The sequence below is a fragment of the Pleuronectes platessa genome, chromosome 9 (assembly GCF_947347685.1).
Source record: "Pleuronectes platessa chromosome 9, fPlePla1.1, whole genome shotgun sequence".
NCBI classification, from domain to species: Eukaryota; Metazoa; Chordata; class Actinopteri; order Pleuronectiformes; family Pleuronectidae; genus Pleuronectes; species Pleuronectes platessa.
In genome coordinates, this window is record NC_070634.1 from 2,275,792 (window position 1) to 2,299,025 (window position 23,234).

The following is a 23,234-nucleotide window of genomic DNA, read 5'->3' on the forward strand; positions in this document are numbered from 1 at the left end:
TGTACAGTTATCAGGTGCTGCTGTTGTAGAGTTGCACTATTATAGAAGATCTGATCACTCCTGAGTCTCCAACCCTGTAAACACTAGACTGGTAATTCCAGGGACGAGGAACCTCAAGTGCCGTTCGAGGGTCATTCTAAATTACTGAACACATACTGTAATTCACACTAACCTATTCTGTGTATTCTGGTACATTATTGTGTATCATTTACTAGGGTATGTACAGTTTTTTGTACATTTTATGTTTATTACATTCTGTTTCGTAATCTATTTTATCGCTACTTTGCTCTGCGTGCAATACCCTTGACATGCTGCTGTAACAATAATTTACCAATTTGGGATGAATAAAATCTATCTTTCTATCTATCTATCTATCTATCTATCTATCTATCTATCTATCTATCTATCTTTCTATCTATGTATCTATCTATCTATTGTAGTATATTCCCATAGCCAATGGATTTCCATAGCACAGTTACAAATAATAAATGATATGTTAATATCCAGCTAAGGAATTTCTCTAGCATAGGTATAGATCATAATGACATGTTAATATCTTAAGGCGCCTTGAATCTTATGTTCAGACCTTTAAGTATTATCTCCAGATGTGTTCAGTGTGTTTATCTTTGTCTGAACTATCCTTGAACTGCCTATGGAATAATGAGAGGAGAGATGGTTTTCAGCCGGTCCTTAAATCTTAAGGTACGAAACATTCCAAAATTTAGGCAGTAGGCCATGTTGTGTGACGTCATTTTATCTCTAGGTTTAAACAACTCCCCTATAAAACGCCTTGCCTTGCAGAGTCAAGTCGGATTTTCACTATTCGGCCTGTGTGATTTCTCCGGGCAAACCATGGTGCCCGTCTGACCTCTGAAACTTCTGTGTAATAAATTCTGTTATGCTGCAAGTTCTGGGTCCGCGTCTCTTCTCTTCAAACACCGACTTCGACAAGACACTGCTGCTTGAAAGATACGATACTATCTATCTATCTATCTATCTATCAATCTATCTATCTTATGTAGTGAGTGGAGAATTGGAGCAGAGGCAGGGTGTTGTACCTGCAGCTTTCAGCTCCTTGCTTAACCAGCTGGTTCATATTAGACAGCGAAACAAATACATTAATTTCCTTTTGTTTACTTTTCATGTCCTGAAACCTCTCGCCAAATGGCCGAAGGAGTTTTTCAAGCTCATCAGCAAATTCAGATGTCATAACAGGCTTCTGTTCTTACACAGTAGGAACAAGCCCAGTGTTTCCTCTTCGCAGTGGCACTTGGATCAAAAATCATAATTTTGTGGCTATGTTGACTAATCCTTCAAACTTTAAAAACGTTGATGGTTAAGCACGGAAATCAGGTTTAGGTTACGATAAAGGTAATGATGATTATTGAGTTTCCTCATAACTAGAAAGATGTGTGTTTTTGTCTGTGCACTTGTGTGAGAGGGCAGTACCCACAAAGTCCTCAAAATCCCAAAATCCACAGTTTATTTAAATGTTCTCCATCAGCGGTTCCTCATGCTACCTTTGCATTTCTATCCATTGCGATGGGAGAACAGTTTTTACCAACAGCACACCCAAAAAAGCATGCATGCTTTGAGGTCTATGTCCTTTATTTAATCAAAGACTCAGAATTTAACAATTCAAGGCTGCAGTGACACAGACTCACTGACACTGAACAGTTGAAGACTTATAAACGTAGCCTGTTCCAATAAGTCTTAACCCAACCTGTCTTATGTCAACAGTCCAGCCTGCTGCTGCTGACGGTGTGATGATGTGGGGAATGTTTTCATGTCACACTTCTAAAGGTTCCTTTCAGCAGGATAATGCTCCAAAGCAAAGCATGTCACTATTTATTAGTAACCTGGAGAAAACTGAAATGAGTGAGGACAATTCTGTTGTTGAAAAACTGATGAAACTCAAAATCTTGCTTTTTCTAGCCGGGCTACACCAGGAACACTTCATCTCCCTTGTGAGTACAGTGAAGGCAGTGCACGAACACCACTGCACAGGGAGACTACCCAAAACAAAAAAATCTGAATCTGAGGGATTACCAGTTTCATGAGATACGATGTATGACTTTAAGTGATTTCAATTTCAGACATGCACTTCAGTGCTGTGATCTATGTTGATCAACAAAACAAAATGTTCAGTTTCTGTTCATAACAACTGCTTACAGTATATACAGCTGTATCTAGGAATCCAGGAAGTATATGCAAATACATGGATTTTATGTTGTTTTTCTAATTCTGTACAACACTATTGATAGTAAAGTTTTTAAAATAAAATAACAAAACTCATGTCAATATATCTAATCTTGAACTTTTAATTATACACACATACATACCCACAAGGACACAAGGACAGTAGTTAAATTCAGCAAGAAGTTCACAGAACTGTGCATTGGGAAACAAAACAGTTCCTCAGGTCACCAGGTGTGTTCCTCTGTCAACCTGCAGCAATGCACACGTTCTGAACAGAGACAATGGATGTACAGTAATAGAAAATCATTTATATTTACTTGTAAATAGTTTTTTATAGAGCTTTTCTAGTGTTGATTACTCAAATTGGCGGTGTGGCATAGTGGTTAGAGTGGTGGTTGTCCAACACGAAGGTTGCCTGTTCAAACCCCACTCTCTCCCATCTGCATGCCGAAGTGTCCTTGGCAAGATAATGAACCCCTAAATGGCCCCTCATGAATGTTGAGTTTACTAATTGTATGTTGCTTTGGACAAAAGCGTCAGCTAAATGACATATAATAATGTAAAAAATCTCTTTACAGTACAGTTTTGCCATTCACCCATTCAAACACATATTCATACAGGGCTTCTATGTGCAGCACTTTATCTATCATACATCACTCACACACTGCCGGCACAGGGTCAACCTGGGCTCAGTATTTATCCCGAGGACACCATACATGTGGAATGGGACAGACTGGGATCGAACTGATCAACTGTCTACTCTCCACCTGGAGGTGGTCTGAGACTACTTTCATACTAATAACACTAATTACACACTAATTTGGGGTTCTATACTGCATCTATGTTGCTATGTTTACATCAACACGCACACAAACTCTGGAGTTTCTGAGCCTCTAAAACTGGACTTCTTGGAAAAAAAACTTTTGGGTTTGACTTTGGGGTTGTGGCTGGAATTTTGGGGGAAAATGACACAGTCACCCGCGTTTCCTGATTAGTTCAGTCTCAGTATCAGTCGTGACTTTATTACCACTGGTGAGTGTAAAAATGTAAAAAATACCTGCTTAACCAAGGTTAGCCGAAGAAATGTGTCTTCTGGTGGTGTGTGTGACGCGAGGGGTTGGGATGGAGTCAGAGTCACAGCCTGTGTTATCATTTGAGTCCACCCCTGCTTCCACACACGCTGAAGAGAAGCAGGGACGCCTCATTCTTACACACACAGCCAACTGACAGTGTCCCTGAGCAAGCCACAAATAGTTATGTTCATTGTTACCGGAAAGTTTTCAGTCTCTATATAATACTACATGATGAAGTGGAAAACATAATTTCAGAAATGTTTTTAAATGGCTTAAAAGCAAATGGCGAAATATCACATTGCATTCAGACACTTTGCTATAACACTTGAACTTCTTTTTTTATTGGAGTGTGCTGAAATCAACTGATTGGACATGATTTGGAAAGACCCACAGCTAAGCCAGGCCCCTAGATGTCCCAGCTGACAGTGTACATCTGAGCAAACAGCAAGCCATGAGGTGGAAGGAGCTGCCTGCAGAGCTCAGAGACAGGACGGAATCGAAGCACAGATCTGGGGAAGGCCGCAAAAAAGGTTTCTGCTGCATTGAAGTTTCCCAAGAGAAGAGTGGTCTCAATGATTCTTAAATGGAAGAGGGTTCAAATTAAAAATGATTCTTCATAGAACTGGCTGCTAAACCAAACTGATGAATAAGGGAGAAGGACCTTGGTAAGACAGCTCCCTTTGCAAGTGATTTGGACATGACAGAAACGTCTTTGTTTGACACTGTCATCACAAATGCTGACACTTGTTCTCTCCATATCATCATCAGCTACCACTCTGCTCTTACTTGTTCTATTTCTGATCGTGTGAGGTGGCAAAAATGAACCAAGTGACTCCAGTATCTTCCCTGATCACAACACTGTGTGCTGCCAGCTGTCACTGATCAAGCCCAACAAATCTCATGTGGGCTGAGCTTGTGTTCTGCAGTTATTGGCCACGTGAATTTTAATGTTAAAGCTTTGGCTGCAGGCCCTCATAACCTTAAGCCCTGATTACAGCAATTCGTTATATTTTGGCATCACTCAGTCTTTTTAATCCCGTCTCCAACTGTTACAACGGTAACACATTACACCCACTCTTGCCTCTCTACACCGGTTGCCTGTCAGCGGCAGGGTTAATTTTTTAATTCTTATGTTTGTGTACAAGGCACTAAATGATCTCGCCCCATCCAACACCTCAGAGCTGCTGTCCTGTCCTGTTTCAGGGACAGGGCCTTCCTTCTCCACTCTGCCCCAGAACTCAGGAACTATCTCCCTCTCATTATCTAATTCTCTCCTCAATAGACATCATTCGAAAACATGATTGTTGTTGTTGTTGTTATTGTTATTCCTGTGATTGATGATAGTAATAATGACCGTCACTGTTATTTTGTATAGTAAAGCAGTTTAAAGTGTTATACAAATAAAGTTGTGGTTAAAAGCAAAATCGCACCATCGGAGAAAATGATCAGGCTGTGATATTTCATGTCACGTCATTCTTTGACAATAAAAACATACCATATAAACCTTAAATACTACCTGTTGGAGAAGACTTCAGCCATCTGAAAGACATGACAGCAATAATGGTCTGTGGAAGCTGATTGACAATAAGAAGCTGCCATTCACTTCTGGTGATACATCTCCAGTCAGTCCACCTCCACTCAGATCTGCAGCTCCACTCTGGGTTTTGTCTGCAGCCTCTCTGCAGCCCCTCTTCTCTCCTCCTCTCTCCGCCATTTCAAACTGCTGCTTGTGGTGTGCTCTGTGATGGAGGAAGAGGGAGAAGGTCTGCTGAGAGGGACGGAGAGAGGGGAGAAAGAATCACAGCTGCAAACAAGAGGCAGCACACGCTCCAAGGAAAACCAAGGAAAAACAGAGAATCTGTTGTTTTTCCTCTGCAAGTCCTATTAATGGGGGATAAAGTATTAGGAAAATGTTCAAGTATTACTAATCCGTATCCCGTTAAATGACAATGATGAGTCCATCTGGCTCAGGTGTTAATAAATGGTTTGGGTTTTCTGTTTATATAGCGCTTTTCAAGTCTTGATGAGCAATTCTTATCTGCAAAGTATCTGGCTTAAATCGGGTCTCCTCACCACCTGTCTGTCATTCCCTCTTTTGCTGTCTCCAAAAGCATAACATATCAAATCAATACTCATGACATAAAAAACAATTTGGAAATGTTCGAATCAATCGACTCATATGGGTCAGTGACTAAAGATCAGGAACAGTGCAGAGCTGCACACATTCAACAAGACAAGGTCAAAATCTTGACCTCAGGCTCGTGAGGAGTAACTACTGACCTCTGAAGAAAGTAGCTGCTGTTTGTCCTGATACTTGCCAGGTTTGTTGCTTGGTGCTTTTAAAAGAAAGTGAAATGACACTTAATCCATCGACAAGTTTGCGTTGGCGACTCCACCTGCAAACACCGCCCTGATGATGTAATAAAAAACAGTTTGTGCCAATATTTTTTTAAAAGAGCTATGGCCAATAGGGAAACTCCGGTACGGCTTGTTCAGTCATACATTTGAATTTGTGGCTGGCTTTGCTGTGGTTTAGCCAAAATGCGGACGACGGAGAATTGTTTCATAAAAGCTGTCATTCAGTGGAGCATTAGAGATGCAGCAAGATAATAGCTAATAATCATGTTCTTTGGTTTTCACGGAGCATTTTAGGTGAACTAAACCCATAATTTAAATGCTGGTAGACTGGAGACAAAAATAAAGATAAATAGAGATGAAGCTTGCTCTTTACTGTGTTGAGTGAGCAAACATGAGAAGTGGATGATACTGCCACCCTGTGTCTGCTGCCTCAGTTATTGTTTGGTGTGGCCCAAGTGCTACACCAACTTAAAGTCCAATTGTGGCCAAGTAGAGTCTAAAAAGAGACAATTACGTCCTGCTCATTGTATTAGCATAGTGCTGATCATGTGCTTGAGCTTTCTCACTGGTGGATTATCTAACAGGTCTCGGGAGCTAAAGAAAGGTCATTATTTATTATTGCAAGAAAAAAGACAAAACATTGACAGGACAACATGGGGAGACAAAGTCAAGTGACTGGGGTTTTTTGTAAGTCAAAGAGAAGATTTCGTGATCACAGTTATTGCTACTGATCCAAGACGATATCATTTCTGAATGCATTCATGCATTCATGTTTTAAATGTGTCTGATGTTTCCACTAATGGTTTCCTGTAGTACTTTGCATTGTACCTTATCAAAGTGTCAAAGTGGAACCTGTTCAGCACAGTGTTTTGGTAAAGATTTGTCCAACCCCTTCTCTTCTCCTTATCTGCATCTGCAGCATAATGCTCACCTGCAGTTTTACTTAACAGCAGAAGTTTAGATTAATGACTTCTCACCTAAACTGCACTGAGCATCAACATGTAGCTGTGTTGACAATTGTGTGGTTTGCGTTGATGAACATGAACCAAACTGCAGAGGTAACTGTTATGACTTGTAATCAAGAAAGATGTGCTTACATGCGATCTATGTTGTCTGTGAGACTAAAACAAGAGAGAGAAAAGAAAAGAGCAAAAGAAGCTAAAGAATAACAAAAGCAAAATTTGAGAGTGAGTGTTTGAAACATGCAGGATAAGTAAGCAGAAGTCAAAATAGTAATAAATTCAGCACACGTCGCTGCAGTCTACGCACAGACTCCCCTCAGGCAAGCTTATAGGACAGTAACTGACCCAACCCATGTTCTACATGCTGCGTACCAGCCCTCTGGTAGGAGGCTCAGAGTCCCTCATTGCAGATTCAATGGCTTCAAAGAAATTGCTCATCAATAAAAGTCAATAAAACTATTAGATAAAGTCTTGCATGTGCAATCTGGTTAGATGCATCATTCAATGTTTATTTATTAATGCATTTATATATTCTATGTATGAATTGCTGTTGTTTTATGGCTGCAGTATGGCTGAAGAGACCAAGACAAATGTACAACTCTTTGGGACAGTCCAATTAGTACTGAATTTTGAATTTATGTTGTTTTAGCACCGCTTCAAATAGTTCAATTAATGAGTATGTAAAGATGTATGCACCCCATCTGCAGAAATGTAGCAATGATTACTTTTTCACAACTAAACAGAGCAGTGTGCTTCTCTAGAGCGAGTCTGTCCACTGCAACTCCACTACTGCCCCCTGCTGTCATCCTGTCAGGGTTACACGTAATGCACTTAAAATGACCCTATCATATGCACTGAAGTTGAGTTCTTTCTGTCAGTATATCCACTGTTATACTTATAACAGTTCACTTATATGCATCATATCAACATTATACCATTATACAGTGTTTTATTTATCTGCTCCTTAACCAACACCGCTAGAAGGAGATCAGTGAGGTTCTAATGGAAAGAGACCAGTCTTATCAATGCTCTCTGCTCCTTTTACATCAGCTATATTGATTTTATTCATGTTAATTCGAGAATATAAAGTAATGTGTGTAGCTGCCAGCAGCGTTGCATTTGCAGCCATCCTGCTGGAAGCTGGTTGACTCCTCTGTAGTTGTTTTCACCAAATGAGAGACATGTCAGTGTATGAATTGTCCTATACAGAATAAAAATTCAGAAGCTTCAATTCTTCCACACTGCTGTTTGTCATTATGGTTTTAAATATATGATGTGAATGTATGTGTGAGAGAAATCAAACTGAAATTGTCTAACCAGCACCACCACAACATCAGCAGTGAAGACTCCGACATCAAGCACAACATTTTGTCAGTAGTAGAGTGGAGTCCCGCCCCTCCTTCAGACCAGGGTGGACCCTGTTCAATCAACAGAAATGATCAGAAGCATCCAAGTGGGACACCCTTATGTTAGATCTCTACAATATCTTAACAAGACACACTGAAATATGGTTTGTGATACGAACAAACGGACTTTCATAGACATTACATTACATTACATTACATTACATGTCATTTGGCTGACGCTTTTGTCCAAAGCGACTTACAATTATTACACTCAACATTTATGAGGGGCCATTTAGGGGTTCAGTATCTTGCCAAGGACACTTCGGCATGCAGATGGGGAAGAGTCGGATTTGAACCGGCAACCTTCTTGTTGTAGACCTGGATAGTTCTTTAATGTGGCAACCAATTCATCTCTCACTACACCAGGTTACCTGTTTGAATACAATATTCAGGTAATTCAGGTAATTGAACAGAAATGTGTAGTTACCTTACGTTTGGACACCGCTGTGTCATGTTAATGACATCATTCTGCTGCAACAGTTGAGCCCAAACTATTTTGGCTCCATGTTGTTATGTCAGAGCCCTCTGCTGCGCCCCTGCACTGGCTCCATTCAAATGAATGAGAGGACTGCATATGGCCTAAGATCTGGCTAACCTTAAACACTTGAATGGTTTTCAGACATGTGTTAAACTCTGGATAATCTCCTGACTTTCTCCTGAGGGGCTGAGTGTTAGAATGCAAATGTCTAAGTAAGGGACTCCAACCAGTCCCCTTCTAAAACCTCTGTAGAATGTCACAGTAATGAGAACACAACAGTTTCATTGGGCTTAACAAAGTGTGACATTCTCTGTCCTTAGCGCTCAACAAGAGTAATGGAGAACTACCAAAATAGCCCTTTTCTAGTCTTGATGACCACTCAAAGCGCTTCATAGCACAGTTCTGCAGTCACTCACACATTTATACAGTGCATCTATGTGCAGCACTTTTCTCTATGAAAAGGGGCAATTTTGGGGTTCAGTATCTTGCATAAGGACACTTCGGCATTCGGAATGGGGAAGACTGGGATTGAACTACCATTCTTCTGGTTAGAGGACAGCATTTTAACCCCTGAGCCACAGCCACCCAATAACTAACTATATGCTTTATCAAAAAGGCACGTTTTAAGTTTAAACTTAAATGTAGAGATGGTGTCAAACCCAGAGTGGGAGCTGGTTCCAAAGGAGAGGAGCCTGGTAGCTGAAGGCTCTGCCTCCCAATCAACACTTACAGATTCTTGGAACCACAAGTGAGCCTGTGTTTTGGGAGCCAAGGGATCTATCGGGACAATACGGTGTCATGAGCTCTTTGATATATGAAGAGGCTTGATTGTTAAGGGAGAAAAAAACATAGAAACCTCAGAGCGAGCCACATGTCAGGGATCCCTCTCCCAGGACGGACAGGAGTGCAACAGTAGCAACTGAACCAATCAACAAAATAAAAGTATTTACAACATTTGTTAGAAGAAACATAACGGAGAAATGTATCAGTGAGATTGAGTGAACACCAGACAACGAGGCAGTCTTCAGTCTGTGAAAACCAAACCAAATCCTATCGCAGCATCAACTGCAAAAAGGTAAAATGTCACCAGCCAGAAGCAAGCGACAACATGGGGAACGATTAAGGAGACACTGACCTCTGACACCAAAGACCATCAGAAGATAACTTTTAAATCATAAGGTAAGTTTTAGTTCTCGATTTGATTTTATCAGGTTATTTTAATTTAGTTTTAATTAATGTCATTAGGTTGTTATATTTTCATCTATTTTATTTTATTTGGTTACTTGATTTTCTAAATTAATCAAATTTGATCTTATCTTTTTTTATTTTAACTAATTTCATTAGGCTATTTTATTTTCATCTATTATATATTACTTGGTTATTCGATTTTCCGAAATTAATCAAATATTATCTAATCAGTTTATTTTATATTATTTTAGTTTAATTTAGTTTTTCAGGCAGCAGTGAAACGTCCAGTCCGCTCCGCTCCTACTTCGCTTCTGCTGTTACCTCCAGCTGAATACCCCACCCACTTTGCCCTGGCTGATTGACAGCTGTATCAGCCAATCATCGGGCGCAAAGCGTCAGTTTTATGTTCGCTCCAGTTCACCAGCCAATCAGAGGAAATGTTTAACAATCGCGACGCCACACGGACTCTTAAGTCCGCCATGATGGTGAGGGAATAAACCTCAGCACTGTCCTTTATACTTATGGAGGAAGTATCGATGTTAAACATACATTTTCCTTGTTTTTTCTGTCCAGCATTGTTTCCTGTTTTCAAATGGAGATCGTATCCATTATTAGTTTGACATGAAACTGTCAATACTAAACCGTTTAAACACAACTGTGACTGAAATCACCATGACGGTTACGCACAACAGCTCCACTTTAACAGGATAAGATATCCGTCCACACACGCACGCGCACAGACACACGCCTCTCCTCATTTCGTTCTCTACTCCCCCCTCCCGTCGTTGTTATTTTATTGCCTCTTTGCCCCCCTCCTTCCTCTCTCACCCATCGCTCCCAGTCTCCCTCCCTGCATCCCTCTCCCTCCCTTTTTCTCTCATCCATATTTTTCCTCAGCTCCCTCTCTCTGTCCTTCTCTGTTTCTATGTTACTCTGTCTCATCCTGTATCTATATTAGATTAGATTAGATTAGATTCTACTTTATTGTCATTGCAGAGAGTACAAGTACTGGCAATCATGGATAATCCCTCTCACCCCCTCCACAAAACACTGGACAAGCTAAGGAGCAGCTTCAGCCACAGACTCATTCAACCCCGCTGCTCTAAGGAACGATACAGGAAATCGTTCGTCCCAACCGCAATAAGACTGTACAATTCAGCTACCTCTGTCAGAGCCACCATCACCATCAAAGAACTGCACTGAATGTACCTGTCTCCTTGCACTGTGTACCCTGTAAAACACTCCGCTATGTGTTAATATAAACCATATTGATACTATATATCATTTTATACAATAATATTGTCTTTTGCACACTGTCTACATATTCTTACACTCATAGTATATTATATTATCTATTGTATAGTCGAATATTTATATTTATACCTCTACTATATATCATATCATATTATATCATACTCTTTGTATATTCTTTGTATATAATATGTATACATGTGTACATGTTATTATTATTATATTTACTATTATTATATATACTGTTGCTGCCATTATTACTATATACTGCTATTATACTGGTAGAATTACTATCATATATAAATATATATATTATGTTATATTATATACTATATATACTGTACTATTTGTATATACTGTCTAACAATAACATTACCATCATATCATCAGTACTATTACCATCATCTTGCCACTGCACCTTATCTACCTATTTATCTTGTGTTCCTGTTTTTTTATTCTTTCTACCTCAATATTTTTTATTTTATTCTATTGTATTGTATTTTATTGTATTCAAATATACCTGCTGCTATGACGACTTAATTTCCCTTCGGGGATGAATAAAGTAATCTATCTATCTATCTACTTAGACCATTCGTGTATATATATATATATATATATATATATGTGTATTATTGTTACATCTATATATAACACATCTTTATATGAAATACAAAGGCCTACAAGCAGAAAGGAAATGCAGTTAACTATATATTTTGAGTACTTTGAGTAACCACCTGGAGTAACCATTGATTAATTGTGGTACCAATTGTAGTTTGTGAAAGTATTGTTGTATTGTCGGCCACAGTTACAATAGAGCAACAGTAAAGTTGTGATAAAAATAACAGCAGGAGTAACAGAAGAAGTGGGCAGCTGTAGTATATTACCAGCAGGATTGTAGTGCAGTATAGTAGCAGTAGTTATTGCTGTTGCAGTATATTTGTAGTTTCCATTGTATCTACAATAGTACCAGCAACAGGCAAGTTGGAATAATTACAGCAGTGGGTATGACTTAATGGTTTTCACTTGATTAAAATAACATTACATTCCAGAGCAATGCTCATATTATTTCTTTTAAATTAATTTCTTTGTTGTCTGTATATTGCTTGAGTAATTCCAGTTTGTGCAGTTTTAATAATATTATTATAAACTTTATTTATTTCCAATTTAAATTTTTCAAAACATAGTTACAAAGTGCCTCACAACAAGTAAGATAACAAATCAATAAATAATATAAACTAAATTTACAGCCTAAATAGATTCAACACAGGGTTTCTCGTAGTAGTAGCTTTTGAGGTTCCTCTATCACAGTGGTTCTCAAAGTCTTACCTTAGACTGGGATCTAAGGTAAGCCCTTAGATCCCAGTCCTCCCCTTTTCGACTGCCGAAGTGTCCTTGGGCAAGATACTGAACCCCAAATTTGCTCGGTGCTGCACATAGATGCACTGTATGATAGAATGGGAGCTACTGTAAAGCACTTTGAGTGGTCATCAAGACTAGAAAAGTGCTGTATAAATACAGAAAATTTACCTCTGGAACCTCTTGTTGACAGATTCAATGTTCTTGGTCTTCTTTGTCAAAATACACGCCAAGGTACTTGTAAGCCACAAACATTTCCACAGATACCCCCTGAATGGAAACAGGGATCACATGTGCCTCGGTCCTCCTAAGATAAATCTTCTTAAATAAAGCACAGACTTGGCACTAATGTCTTATCTCAGTGGTTCTCAAAGTGGGGGGGCGCGGACACTCTCCATGGGGGGCGCGATGTCAGAGGTGAAAAAAAAAAAAGAAGAAAGACCGACGACCTGTCACTGGTTAGTGAAAGCTCCCTCAGTGGCGATATGCTAGGGGCTGGACTGACACAAACAAATCAAATACTGTTTCGTTCCTGATCCACCAATCAAAAGAGGAGTGTTATCATTTGAACGTGAGTTGCACGTACGCTTCCGAGTATAAAAGTAACCGAAGGCATGGTCAGCGCTCACCCTTACTGAGACGACACCCTGCAGAGTTTGTGCGATTGCTCTTGTTTTCTCTATTATTCAGATATTCATTGCTTTATAAACAGTCTTTTAAAGACTCACTCCTTCCTTAGTAATATACTACTGCACTTGCAGTAGGCCTATTCGTAGCCTAATCTAAGGAGTAATTTGCTCCACAGTCTTTTTTAGAAAGCTCATAGCCCCAAAAGCTAGCCTTCTAGCTAGCTAACTTCTTCCAACTGCAGCTAGCCCTTTTCTCCTTAACACCTACCTTTACATCTTCAATCATCCACCGTGTTGCAACAAATAAAACACCAGCACTTGAATACTATTCTGTGCTGTCCCTGTCTACTTTGTGTACTGTTCGTTTTGTTAGGAACCATTGACAGCATGAAGCCATGCAAATTAAAAAGGCACCTCGACACCAAACACCCTGACTTGAAAGAGAAGCCTGTGGACTTCTTTAAACGTAAACGTGATGGCCTCCAGCAACAACAAACCACCATCCCGAAGCATAGCACTGTCTCCAAGCAGTGTCTGGAGGCATCGTATGTAGTTGCTCATAGAATTACTAAGCTTGGCAAACCCCATACAATTGCTGAAACACTGATTTTGCCGGCCGCGCAAGACATGTGTAGAATAACGATAGGAGAGAGTGCAGCTGCTAAACTCAGCGCAATACCTATGTCAAATGACACTGTGTCACGCCGAATATCAGAAATGTCTAGTGATATCAAAGAGCAACTAAGCTCACATCCAGCAAGTTGCTCCACTTGTGCAATGGACACACTGCATGGTCCGTCACGAGGCACTTGCTGCCAGGAATATGCCACCGCTCTTCGAGTCAGTGCTTCACCAGGCCGTGAAAATAATTAACCATATTAAAGCTCGTCCACTTAACTCCCGTTTGTTAGGGGTCCTCTGCCAGGAGATGGGGTCAGGGCACGAACAGCTGTTGCTGCACACTGAAGTTCGCTGGCTCTCCAGGGGGCGGGTGTTACAACGGCTGTATGAGCTGCAAGAGGAGGTAAAGTGTCTCCTATTTGGTGGATATTTTTGACCGGCTGAATGGCCTCAACCGGTCTTTGCAATGCCGCGAATCTAACGTTTTGCTCCTCGCTGATAGAGTGAATGACTTCACGCAAAAAATTGCTCTCTGGCGTGGTCGCATCAGTTCTGGAAACTGCGACATGTTTACCAGTCTTGCAGACTTCATTGCCGATGCACGTGGCACTGATTTCTCCTCTCTCCTCCAATCAGCTGCTGATCACCTTTTAGCGCTGAAGAATCAGTTTGGGTCCTATTTCAAAGAGGACTACCGTTCATTCACCTGGGTTCGGGATCCATTTCTCTGCTCAGCCGACAAGCTGTCAATAGACATGCAAGAGCAGCTTATTGAGCTGAAGAGTGACAGTAGACTGAAGAGCATCTGTTTACCACCTCCCCTCTTACGTCATTCTGGGTAGCATTGATGCCGGAATACCCTCAGCTTTGCGACATAGCCTTAAAAATGATCCTCCCTTTCACGTCGACTTATTTGTGCGAGGCAGGCTTTTCAAGACTGACTGCGCTCAAAACTAAATATCGCAACCGCGCACAGATTGAAGATGGCCTGAGGATATGTTTGTCAAACATTGCCCCAAGATTTGAGGACCTTTGCAAGGCAAAACAGGCTCATGTCTCACATTGACAGACCTGCATGATTTGTTTCCCCAAGATCCCAAGAGGCCCATAATAATAACAGTATCCTAATGATAGCAATAATAACACTTATTTTTAATATGATAGTAATAATAATATTATGATGGTGATAATAACGGGCGGCGGCGGTGGCGGGCGGACCATAACAGACCATAAAGATTTGAATATGGATTTAACTTGCATTTATTAAGTTTATACATTTTAGACTGAATGAATGTGATAATTGGTAGATCTACCCAACATTATTCAAAGTAGTCAGGCTACAACTGGACCAGTTACAACATCCAGAATTCAGCCTGTAGCTAATGCTTTGGTACGTTCAAAATGAGTCATTTTGAAAGACTTATTAGCGAATAGTAAACGGAGAACATGAGTGTAGAGTGGGCTGTTCAGTCAATTATGATTATTTTTATTCTGAGGGTTAAAACTATACAGCATTTGGACTTGTTTATTAGCAATACAGATTGTTTGTGTGATATTTATGGCTGTCTGCGTCTAGGGTGCAGATGGTAACTTGTAATTATTTTTGTGAAGACCATTTTGAGCATATAACCTTTACAGAGTTATGACCTTTTTGGAGAGTGAGTACATTTTGGCCAGTTCTTACTTTTTCAAAGGCTACTTTGAGGGTTAAGACTTGGTTTTGGGAGTTGTGATGGTTAAGGCTAGGGTAAGGGGCTGGCAGATGCATTATGCCTATGAGTGTCCTCACTGAGACAGAAGTACAATAATTTGGGTCCACGCACACACACACACACACACCATCACACACACACACACACACACTATCACACACACACACACACACACACACACACACACACACACACACACACAAACACACATGCTGTGTCCCCAAAATACCCTTAATGTGCCTGTGAAATCAGATATAGGTCCTTACTGCATTGGTAATACCTAGACCAGACACACACTCAGAGAGAGAGAGAGAGAGAGAGAGAGAGAGAGAGAGAGAGAGAGAGAGAGAGAGAGAGAGAGAGAGAGAGAGAGAGAGAGAGAGAGAGAGAGACGTATATTGTTTCCCCCTGGCCAATTGCAGGCTGAATATTTTCAAAGCTAATGGACCAATCAGCGTGTAGGTCCATACACCTAGCGCCTCCCACTTGTCTATAAAGGCTGCAGCTCTGCCTGGTGGACCCGCCGCTGTCAGGACGACGTCTTTCATTTTCCACCCTCACAGGTTTAAGGACTCTACGTCTGTTATTTTTTTAAATTTGATTTTCACATTTTGCAATATTTTGACTGGATATCCAGCTCTTCTCACACAGTAACATGGCGGACAGTAAAGTACAAACCAGCGGGGAACTGAGCGTCAAGGTAAGGACAAGAGATGAAGATAAGGACACAATGCTTTTTTTCCTGCCAACTCCGCATCCATTAATAACTGTGCTGGTAATTGATATATTTCAAGCAGCACCGTGTCGAGCTAACGAAAGAGTCGCGGTTGATTTCGAAGCATGTGAAAAGCGGACAAACGGTGCGAATTGGATGTGAAAGTGTGTTTGCGGGGAGACGTGTGGAGGTGAAGCAGCTGTGAGAGTGGATGAGGAGCCGTGAGGCTGCAGCGGAAGCCTCCCGACACATTTCAGCATCTGTCATTTCACTAACTACACCGAGCACACTCCGCAGAAGGGTTTACAATGAATGAACGAAGTCAAATCTCACCCAATGTTACCTCTAAGCCCCGAGAAGCGGTCTGAATGATTGCTGCCATTTAATGGACTTTGATTATTTAACTCCGCTCCCGCCCACTCGGTGTTTGGATGCAAACTGTCGGCTCATTAAAAGAACACCGAAAAAGCGACGGTCCCGTTTGAGGCGCCGCTGTCCCCCTGTTTACACATCGTCCCCATGCAGAGGGTGAGCGCGGATTTTTCAGAATGGCTTTTGTGTCCCTCGAATTCGTGCACACAACAAATGGATTAACATTGTACGGAGTTATTTTGTTCGCACAGAGCCGTGTAGTGAGACGACGCAGGTTCTGACTCACACCTACTTAATAAGTACAGTATCCAGATTAGTCCGCCAGGTTGTAACTAATCGGTGACGTGACTGAACAATAATCTGAGTTTATTCATCTCGAGCCCCTCCCGACTGAGCCCCGGTTCTCCGCCGTGAGTGCGCACGCCAATACATGTGTGTGTCTGTGTGTTTAGTTGTCATTGCGGAGGCATCGTGAGTATCAACAGAGCCCAGGGTTGCTCTTCTTCATCACGGAGCTCTCTTCTTCATCACGGAGCTCTCTGTAAGATTTCCTCAACTCTACCTGTCGGTCACGGGGAGCGAGGTTCCTGTTGCTTCCCGCAGTTCCTTGTCCTTTACAGACAGTCCGTGATTCAAAACGGGGCAGCTGGTCCACAACAAAGTGACGAAGTTACTGTTTCATGTGTGTGTACGGCGCACACAGCGCGCGCTCCGCTCCAAATACTTCAAGCAGCTGGTGCGCGAGGAGGGGCAGAGTCGTGCGCGTCTCACTGAACTGCGCGCGTAGCCGCAGGGGGGCGCGACGGAAACGGACAGATCTGCAAGAAGAGCGGAGGAATGGAAGCAGACAGACAGGCAGACAGACAGGCAGGCAGAGATACAGAGAGACAGACGGGCAGAGAGATAGACACGCAGAGAGAGGCAGACAGAGGCAGACAGAGAGACAGACAGAAATACTTATAGACAGACAGGCTGACAGAGAGACAGGCAGACAGACAGATAGAAATACTTACAGACAGACAGGCAGGCAAACAGATAGACAGGCAGACAGACAGGTAAACAGAGAGGCAGGCAAACAGACTGACATACAGTTCAGTAATGTGTTTGTCAACCACTTGCCCTGTGAACAGCTTCGTTTCTGTTCACTCAAGTGAGTGGAAGTGCACTGGACAAATTCTTCTTACTCTTGACAGTGGTGGTGGTGCAGAGAGTCCAGTATCCACCCAAAGTCTCCCAGGTGTACAGTGACTGTGAAGGCCACATGAGTCACATCACTCATCTAGGCACTGAGGAACTCCTCCTGCCCCACTGTCACCCTGTCTGTCTCTCCACTGTAGACAGACATACAGACAGATGCCAGCATTGTGATAGCCACACAGGTTCAGTTAAATAAAGTGAGTGACGGTTTCCTGTTGTTGGTCTATCAAGTTGAGGCAGGCGTGTGTGGACAGGTCTGATGATGCGGTGTGGATTCCTCAGCCTGAAGAGGAAGGAGGAAGTTATGCTGCTCTACATTATTGAGTCAGAAGACACCAGAGAGAGTAGTAAACATGCCCTGGGTGCAAATGTACTATACTACTATATGAATATAGTAGTATAATGTTATAATACGAATGTGTAGCACAGTGTATGCTAAGTATAGGGTTTTGCAGGTGACTGATCTACTGCAGTTGTTTAAGGAAGCTCTCCAGAAGAAAAACATATATTTGCTTTGGCAGCTGATCTGATTAACAGACAAGAGAATAATCAGCCTCTGTGCTGCTGGGAGTTGTAGTCATTGCACTGGTGAGCCTGTGGTTTCTCTGCCAGGCTCCGCTCTGACTAAATGGCAGCACTGACAGACAGTGTCGGGTTTCAGGGAGCCAGTAAGAGGTGGGAGGGACTTGTGAAGAATTCACCAATAGGAGGGCTGAGCTTCTCCACCTGACCGCCAAAGGCAAATGGCAGCCAATGCTGGCAGCCCAGCTCCATGATGGTGAGGAGGGTTGAGGCTGTAAAGCCCGTCTGAGAGTTTCCCTCCTTTTCTGCAGGACACAGGCTTGTCTGGTACCAATCAGAGAGCCTGGAGTATCTAAACAAACACAGTATTTCTTTTTCTGGATATTGAGGGTTATAAATTATTGCTTTATTGATATATGTCTTCCATTCGGTTTAGTTGTTTGGTGTTTCACATTCACAGCACACTTTTTCAAATGCTATTCAAACGTAACGCTTATTAATTATTAACTGATTAATCATCCACATTAAACGGCCATTTAAAAAGCAACCACAATAATATATTTGCCATATACTGTGTACTTTCTGAAGTGTTTCCTGTTCTACAGAGAGGACGAAACAAGTAAAGTCATAGTTTGACCTCAGAGTACGAGACAGAAATAGCTGCACTACTACAATGCAACATTAGAAAAAATCATAGAAACACTTAGACATAGAATTTGATGCCAGAAGCTGAATGTCGAACCCAACACTCAGTCAATTGATCTGAAAACATTAGGAATGTCACACATTGTCAGATTTGGTCACCAGGTCATTTCATGTTGTCCTTTTATTTGTATCAACTCAATGCCCCATTTATAAAAGTGTGTGACATGTGTGTGTCTAAGAATACGTTTGCTCTCAGGAGCTGAAGGAGAAAAAGAAGACCGAAGAGGCAGAGAACGGAGAGGATGCTGCTGCCAACGGCAAAGCTGTAAGACAGCACTTCTCTGCTTGCAGAACACGAATGATCCATGTCTATGTGCTGGTGATAAATATAACTCTGTCTCCCCCTGTCAGGACGAGGAGAACGGCGAGCAGGAGAATGAGGTGGAGGACGACGTAGGAGAAGAGGAGGATGACGAGGATGGTGAGGGTGGGTGTCTTCATACCATGTTGAACAATGACAAAAATGACAGTGTTACCTGCTAGTGAACCACCAACACTATTCTTGTGAGATTGGCATTCTTTATTATAGGATGTTTTCTCCGGAGCAAAAACATTTACTGTTCACTTTTTTGTTTTAGATTCTTATTCAATGTGATGATTATTTGTACCTTGTGACAAATTCACCATCACCTTCACATTCTGTGAAAAGCACCTGGACATTTACAACAGGAAAACACTTTGACAACACAGAAGCTCGTCTCACAGTCACCTTGTCGGCACAGTGTGGTTGGTATTGGCTGTAGCTTCAGTACCGAAGGCTTTTCCAGCCCGGGCCAATGACCATGTCCAAACAACAGTCCAGCAGTTTATTCACAAAGCATAAACTTTAATTAACAACAACTTCCAATTAATGCAACAGTTTTTGTTAATTATTAAAACAATTCAGATTCAAGCGTCCTCTGTGTGCCAGGGGAATGTTTTCTAAGGACCCTTCAAACAACCAAACTTGACTCAGGATAAGAAATAATAACAATAAAGCCACAGTGTACTCCTCAGACTGTGTGTTGGGTAACAAGAACATGTAAAAACTGTTATGTTACTGCTGCCTGAAACAGAACTGCACATTCAATGGAGCAGGATCAGCGATGGACGTGTGCACATTTCAGTGAATTCCTTATCGATTCAATAGAAGGGTTAGTGTGCCACCTGGTGGCCAGACTGTACAACTGCACAATGTCCTAGAGACCATACTGGTATCAACATTGTAACTGTAACAGGGAGTTAAACCCATATTCGCTCACCGGTGCTAAGGAGATAAATATTCTGAAATTTTACCTGAGAGATGCAATGCATGAGTCCACACAATGTATGAGAAAAACAGACTGTGAGGACATTGAAGTAAACTGCAGACTGTGTTTATCCAAAATCACTGATGATCTGTGTGTTCAGGTGATGAGGAGGACGATGAAGATGACGACCTTGATGTACCAACGGGGAAGAGAGCGGCTGAGGATGATGATGATGATGATGATGATGATGAAGAGGTGAGGAAGAGTTTCCATACATACTTGAATAAGAATAAGTGCCCATATTGTTGCCATTGTGACAGTACAGGGGAGGTGAAGGGAGTATAATGTGCAGACTGAGATACTCACAGTTTTGCATCATTTGACCTAAATACCTAATTGTTATTTTTCATCATCTACAGAACACAAGGTCAAAATATTTCACCAGTATTTTTGTTAGATAGAAAGTAGTTCCCCCTGAAAAGGGGGTGAGTGCTGTGCAATATTTATGTGTAACCAGTTTATCTAAGATTTAAACCTAACTTCCAATAATGGAACAAAAATAATTGCAGGGTTGTCCAAGGCACTCACACTGTTTTCTGCTACCATGCTTAACCACTCAGTGTCTTCAAGAAACACATGGTGTATAAACAGTGAGATAGGGGAACACACCTTTTAGATAGCACAGAAGAGAGGATCAAATGCACTGCTCATGGATATTGGAGCTTTCACTGAAAGACAGACTCGATATAAAAATCAATATGTGTCCACCAGAGCAGAGAGCAGAGAGCAGACATGGTTCAGTCAGTGAACTGTGAATCTGCAACAGTAGGTTACAACAAATAGGTATATTATATATGTAACAGGCATTGTTTGGATTTGTACTATTCTGAATTAAAAATAATGATATTAAAATATAGAGGAAAATTTTCAGAATTATTGACGCAGTCATTGCTGTTCAGTTTGGCAGCTTATACTGTTTTTGTCACAGTAGAAGAGAATGATTTTTTATCTTAATCAGTTCATTTATCAGAAACAAATGCAACTGACAGGCTTAATACAAACATGCTTTAAAGTGTACCTCAGTGTAAAACAATCAATGTTTATCCATCATCGTTGTTGATGCACAAAACAGTGAATGGCACACAAAGACAGTGACTTATGACCTTTTAGTCCCATTATGAAGTGATACATCATCTATAGTGTTGTTTTCTTAAATGTTCCTGTTTCATTTGCAAATACATGTAAATGAAAAAACTGTCAAAACTTTATTTAACCTTTGTAAGGATGGAATTTTAAGCTCCACTTTAAAATAGCACAGCCCACATTACAGTCTAATCAGCATGTTGGCAGTTGTCCAGTGCTGAAGAGGGAGAGAACGTGTGGTTACCTGTGTTCTCTTTACCTGAGATGACACGTCTCACCTTGTTTGTCTTCGTTTCCAGGACGAAGTTGAAACCAAGAAGCAGAAGACAGATAAGTAGAGTTTGACCAAGGCCCCGCTGTCTGGACGACGACGCCACCGAGAGAACAGACAGCCAGTTTTCCAGCAAACCTTCAACACCTCAGTCCTCCCTTCTTAACAAGAATACTTTTACAAACAGAATAAGTTTGTATTTTTATTTACATTTTATATTTTTGTAAATACTGTAAGGAGGTTGGCCATTTTGCAACAATGATCTTTCTTGGTATCAAGTGGTGCTTTGAGGACTTTTAGATTCCAACTTATCATCAGCCGTCCACATTATGCATCAATCGCCAATCAGAGGCAGCCCCCCCCCCCCAGCTTACTTTTATTACATTAGGGTTCTGCTTAGGGTTCCTTCAGGGTGTGTGTTGGCATGGGAAAAATAACTGATTCTGCACTTCTCAAGAGTGCTGATAGTGTATTACTGGTAGTTTCAGCTGTCCGTCTGTCACCGTCTGTCTGTTATGGCCAGATGTTAATGTTGTTATGTCTGTGCTGTTTTGTTGAACAATAAACAGTCGTTTGATTTTGTTGGATTGTAACTGTGTTAGTTTATACCTGCAGTAAAAAGAATGAGGAGAAACAGTCTTCAGTGACCGGAGTGTCAAAATTTAAATCTATTTAGATACAGCCAGGAACTCATCAAATCTCCTCAATGTCACAGTAATGGGTTAAAGCTGGTATCCAGATCAGTTTTTATTATTTTTTTGGATAACTGGTTAATATTTTGTGGTTGAGGATTGTATAACAAGAACTGGCATATTATCTGTTGGAGACTCTCTTCATACTTTTGAAAAAAATATTCAACTTGTCAGGTTGCACCTGTCCTGGTTGACAGTTTCAATAAAGTTTGTTCCAAACAGTCATTGCACTGAAGGTCCTGTAATTCACTAACAGTCTTTATGCGGCCGTGGCTGAGGGGGTACCTGAAGGTCAGCAGTTCGATCCCCAGTTTGACCCATCTGCATGCCGAAGTGTCCTTGGGCAAGATGCTGAACCCTGAATGGTTCAGCATCATACGCACTGTATGAATGTGTGTGTGAATGGGTGAATGTAAAACTGTACTGTAAAGCGCTTTGAGTGGTCATCAAGACTAGAAAAGCACTATATAAATACGAAACCATTTACCATTTCAGATTTCACAGCATTTCCACTTTCTCCCACCCAGCACTCACCAACAAAAGTGTAGGAGTGAGTGATCAGCAGGCTGTAGAGAACAGATCCTGCCTTTGCATGGAGAAGAGCTGTTTACTGAGGTCGATCAATCTGACAGAACTGTCCTCTTCACCACATAACAATCATAACACAATGATATTATTACGGTCCCGATATAACACATTCACATGAAGGTGAGGTCACTGGGATGTTGGTCTTCAGACGCCATACACCAAAATCTAATCAGTTAATATTTGAGTCCAATTAAACCTTTTTACCAAATCTGAAGACATTTCCTCAAGCTGATCTTAAGATATCAGGTTAAAGCAAAACAAACTACTATACTCTATGAAGCCATCATGACCTTGAACTTTGGCTACCTAAATCTAATCAGTAAATCCTTGAGTCCAGATGAATGTTTGTACCATATTTGAATAAATTCCCTCAAGGCATTCTTGAAATATTGCCTTTATGGGAAAGGGAAAGAAAGACGGACACCATGAAAACATAGTAGCTCTTAAGGCTGTCACCTGCACGGAGGCATAAAAACACACAATTCATAAATTCTGACATTACAATATAAACAATGCAAGTGGCCACAGTTATGTGTGATGTGAAATCAGGTGTCAGGTTTAATTTGC

General features: G+C 41.2%; 1 protein-coding gene and 1 long non-coding RNA gene across 3 annotated transcripts; one reads left to right on the forward strand and one right to left on the reverse strand.

Moving 5' to 3' along the window:
• Positions 1 to 3,041: 3,041 nt before the first annotated feature.
• On the reverse strand, positions 3,042 to 17,029 carry LOC128447671 (uncharacterized). Its single transcript, XR_008339650.1, has 3 exons — positions 16,883 to 17,029; positions 4,789 to 5,011; positions 3,042 to 3,850 (listed from the first exon to the last, which is right to left on the reverse strand). It is a non-coding gene; the product is annotated as an uncharacterized LOC128447671 (long non-coding RNA).
• ptmaa (prothymosin alpha a) lies at positions 15,731 to 22,304 on the forward strand. 2 transcript variants are annotated; one of them, XM_053429934.1, is made up of 5 exons: positions 15,731 to 15,933; positions 18,941 to 19,009; positions 19,096 to 19,165; positions 20,134 to 20,228; positions 21,416 to 22,304. In XM_053429934.1, exons 1-5 carry the CDS (start codon positions 15,889 to 15,891, stop codon positions 21,452 to 21,454), a joined length of 318 nt encoding a protein of 105 aa, XP_053285909.1. In that variant the 5' UTR covers positions 15,731 to 15,888; the 3' UTR covers positions 21,455 to 22,304. The 2 variants fall into 2 exon arrangements, with proteins under 2 accessions (XP_053285909.1, XP_053285908.1); XM_053429933.1 differs by having other exon boundaries at positions 15,732 to 15,933; positions 19,096 to 19,171.
• Positions 22,305 to 23,234: the final 930 nt, after the last annotated feature.

What these genes read in the sequence shown, in the direction of transcription:
- ptmaa (XM_053429933.1), top strand. Translation starts at nt 15,889, where the DNA reads ATGGCGGACAGTAAAGTACAAACCAGCGGGGAACTGAGCGTCAAG. An exon ending in CTGCTGCCAACGGCAAAGCT is followed by an intron (nt 19,010 to 19,095) that starts GTAAGACAGCAC and finishes TCCCCCTGTCAG; the next exon opens with GACGAGGAGAACGGCGAGCA. An exon ending in ATGATGATGATGATGAAGAG is followed by an intron (nt 20,229 to 21,415) that starts GTGAGGAAGAGT and finishes CTTCGTTTCCAG; the next exon opens with GACGAAGTTGAAACCAAGAA.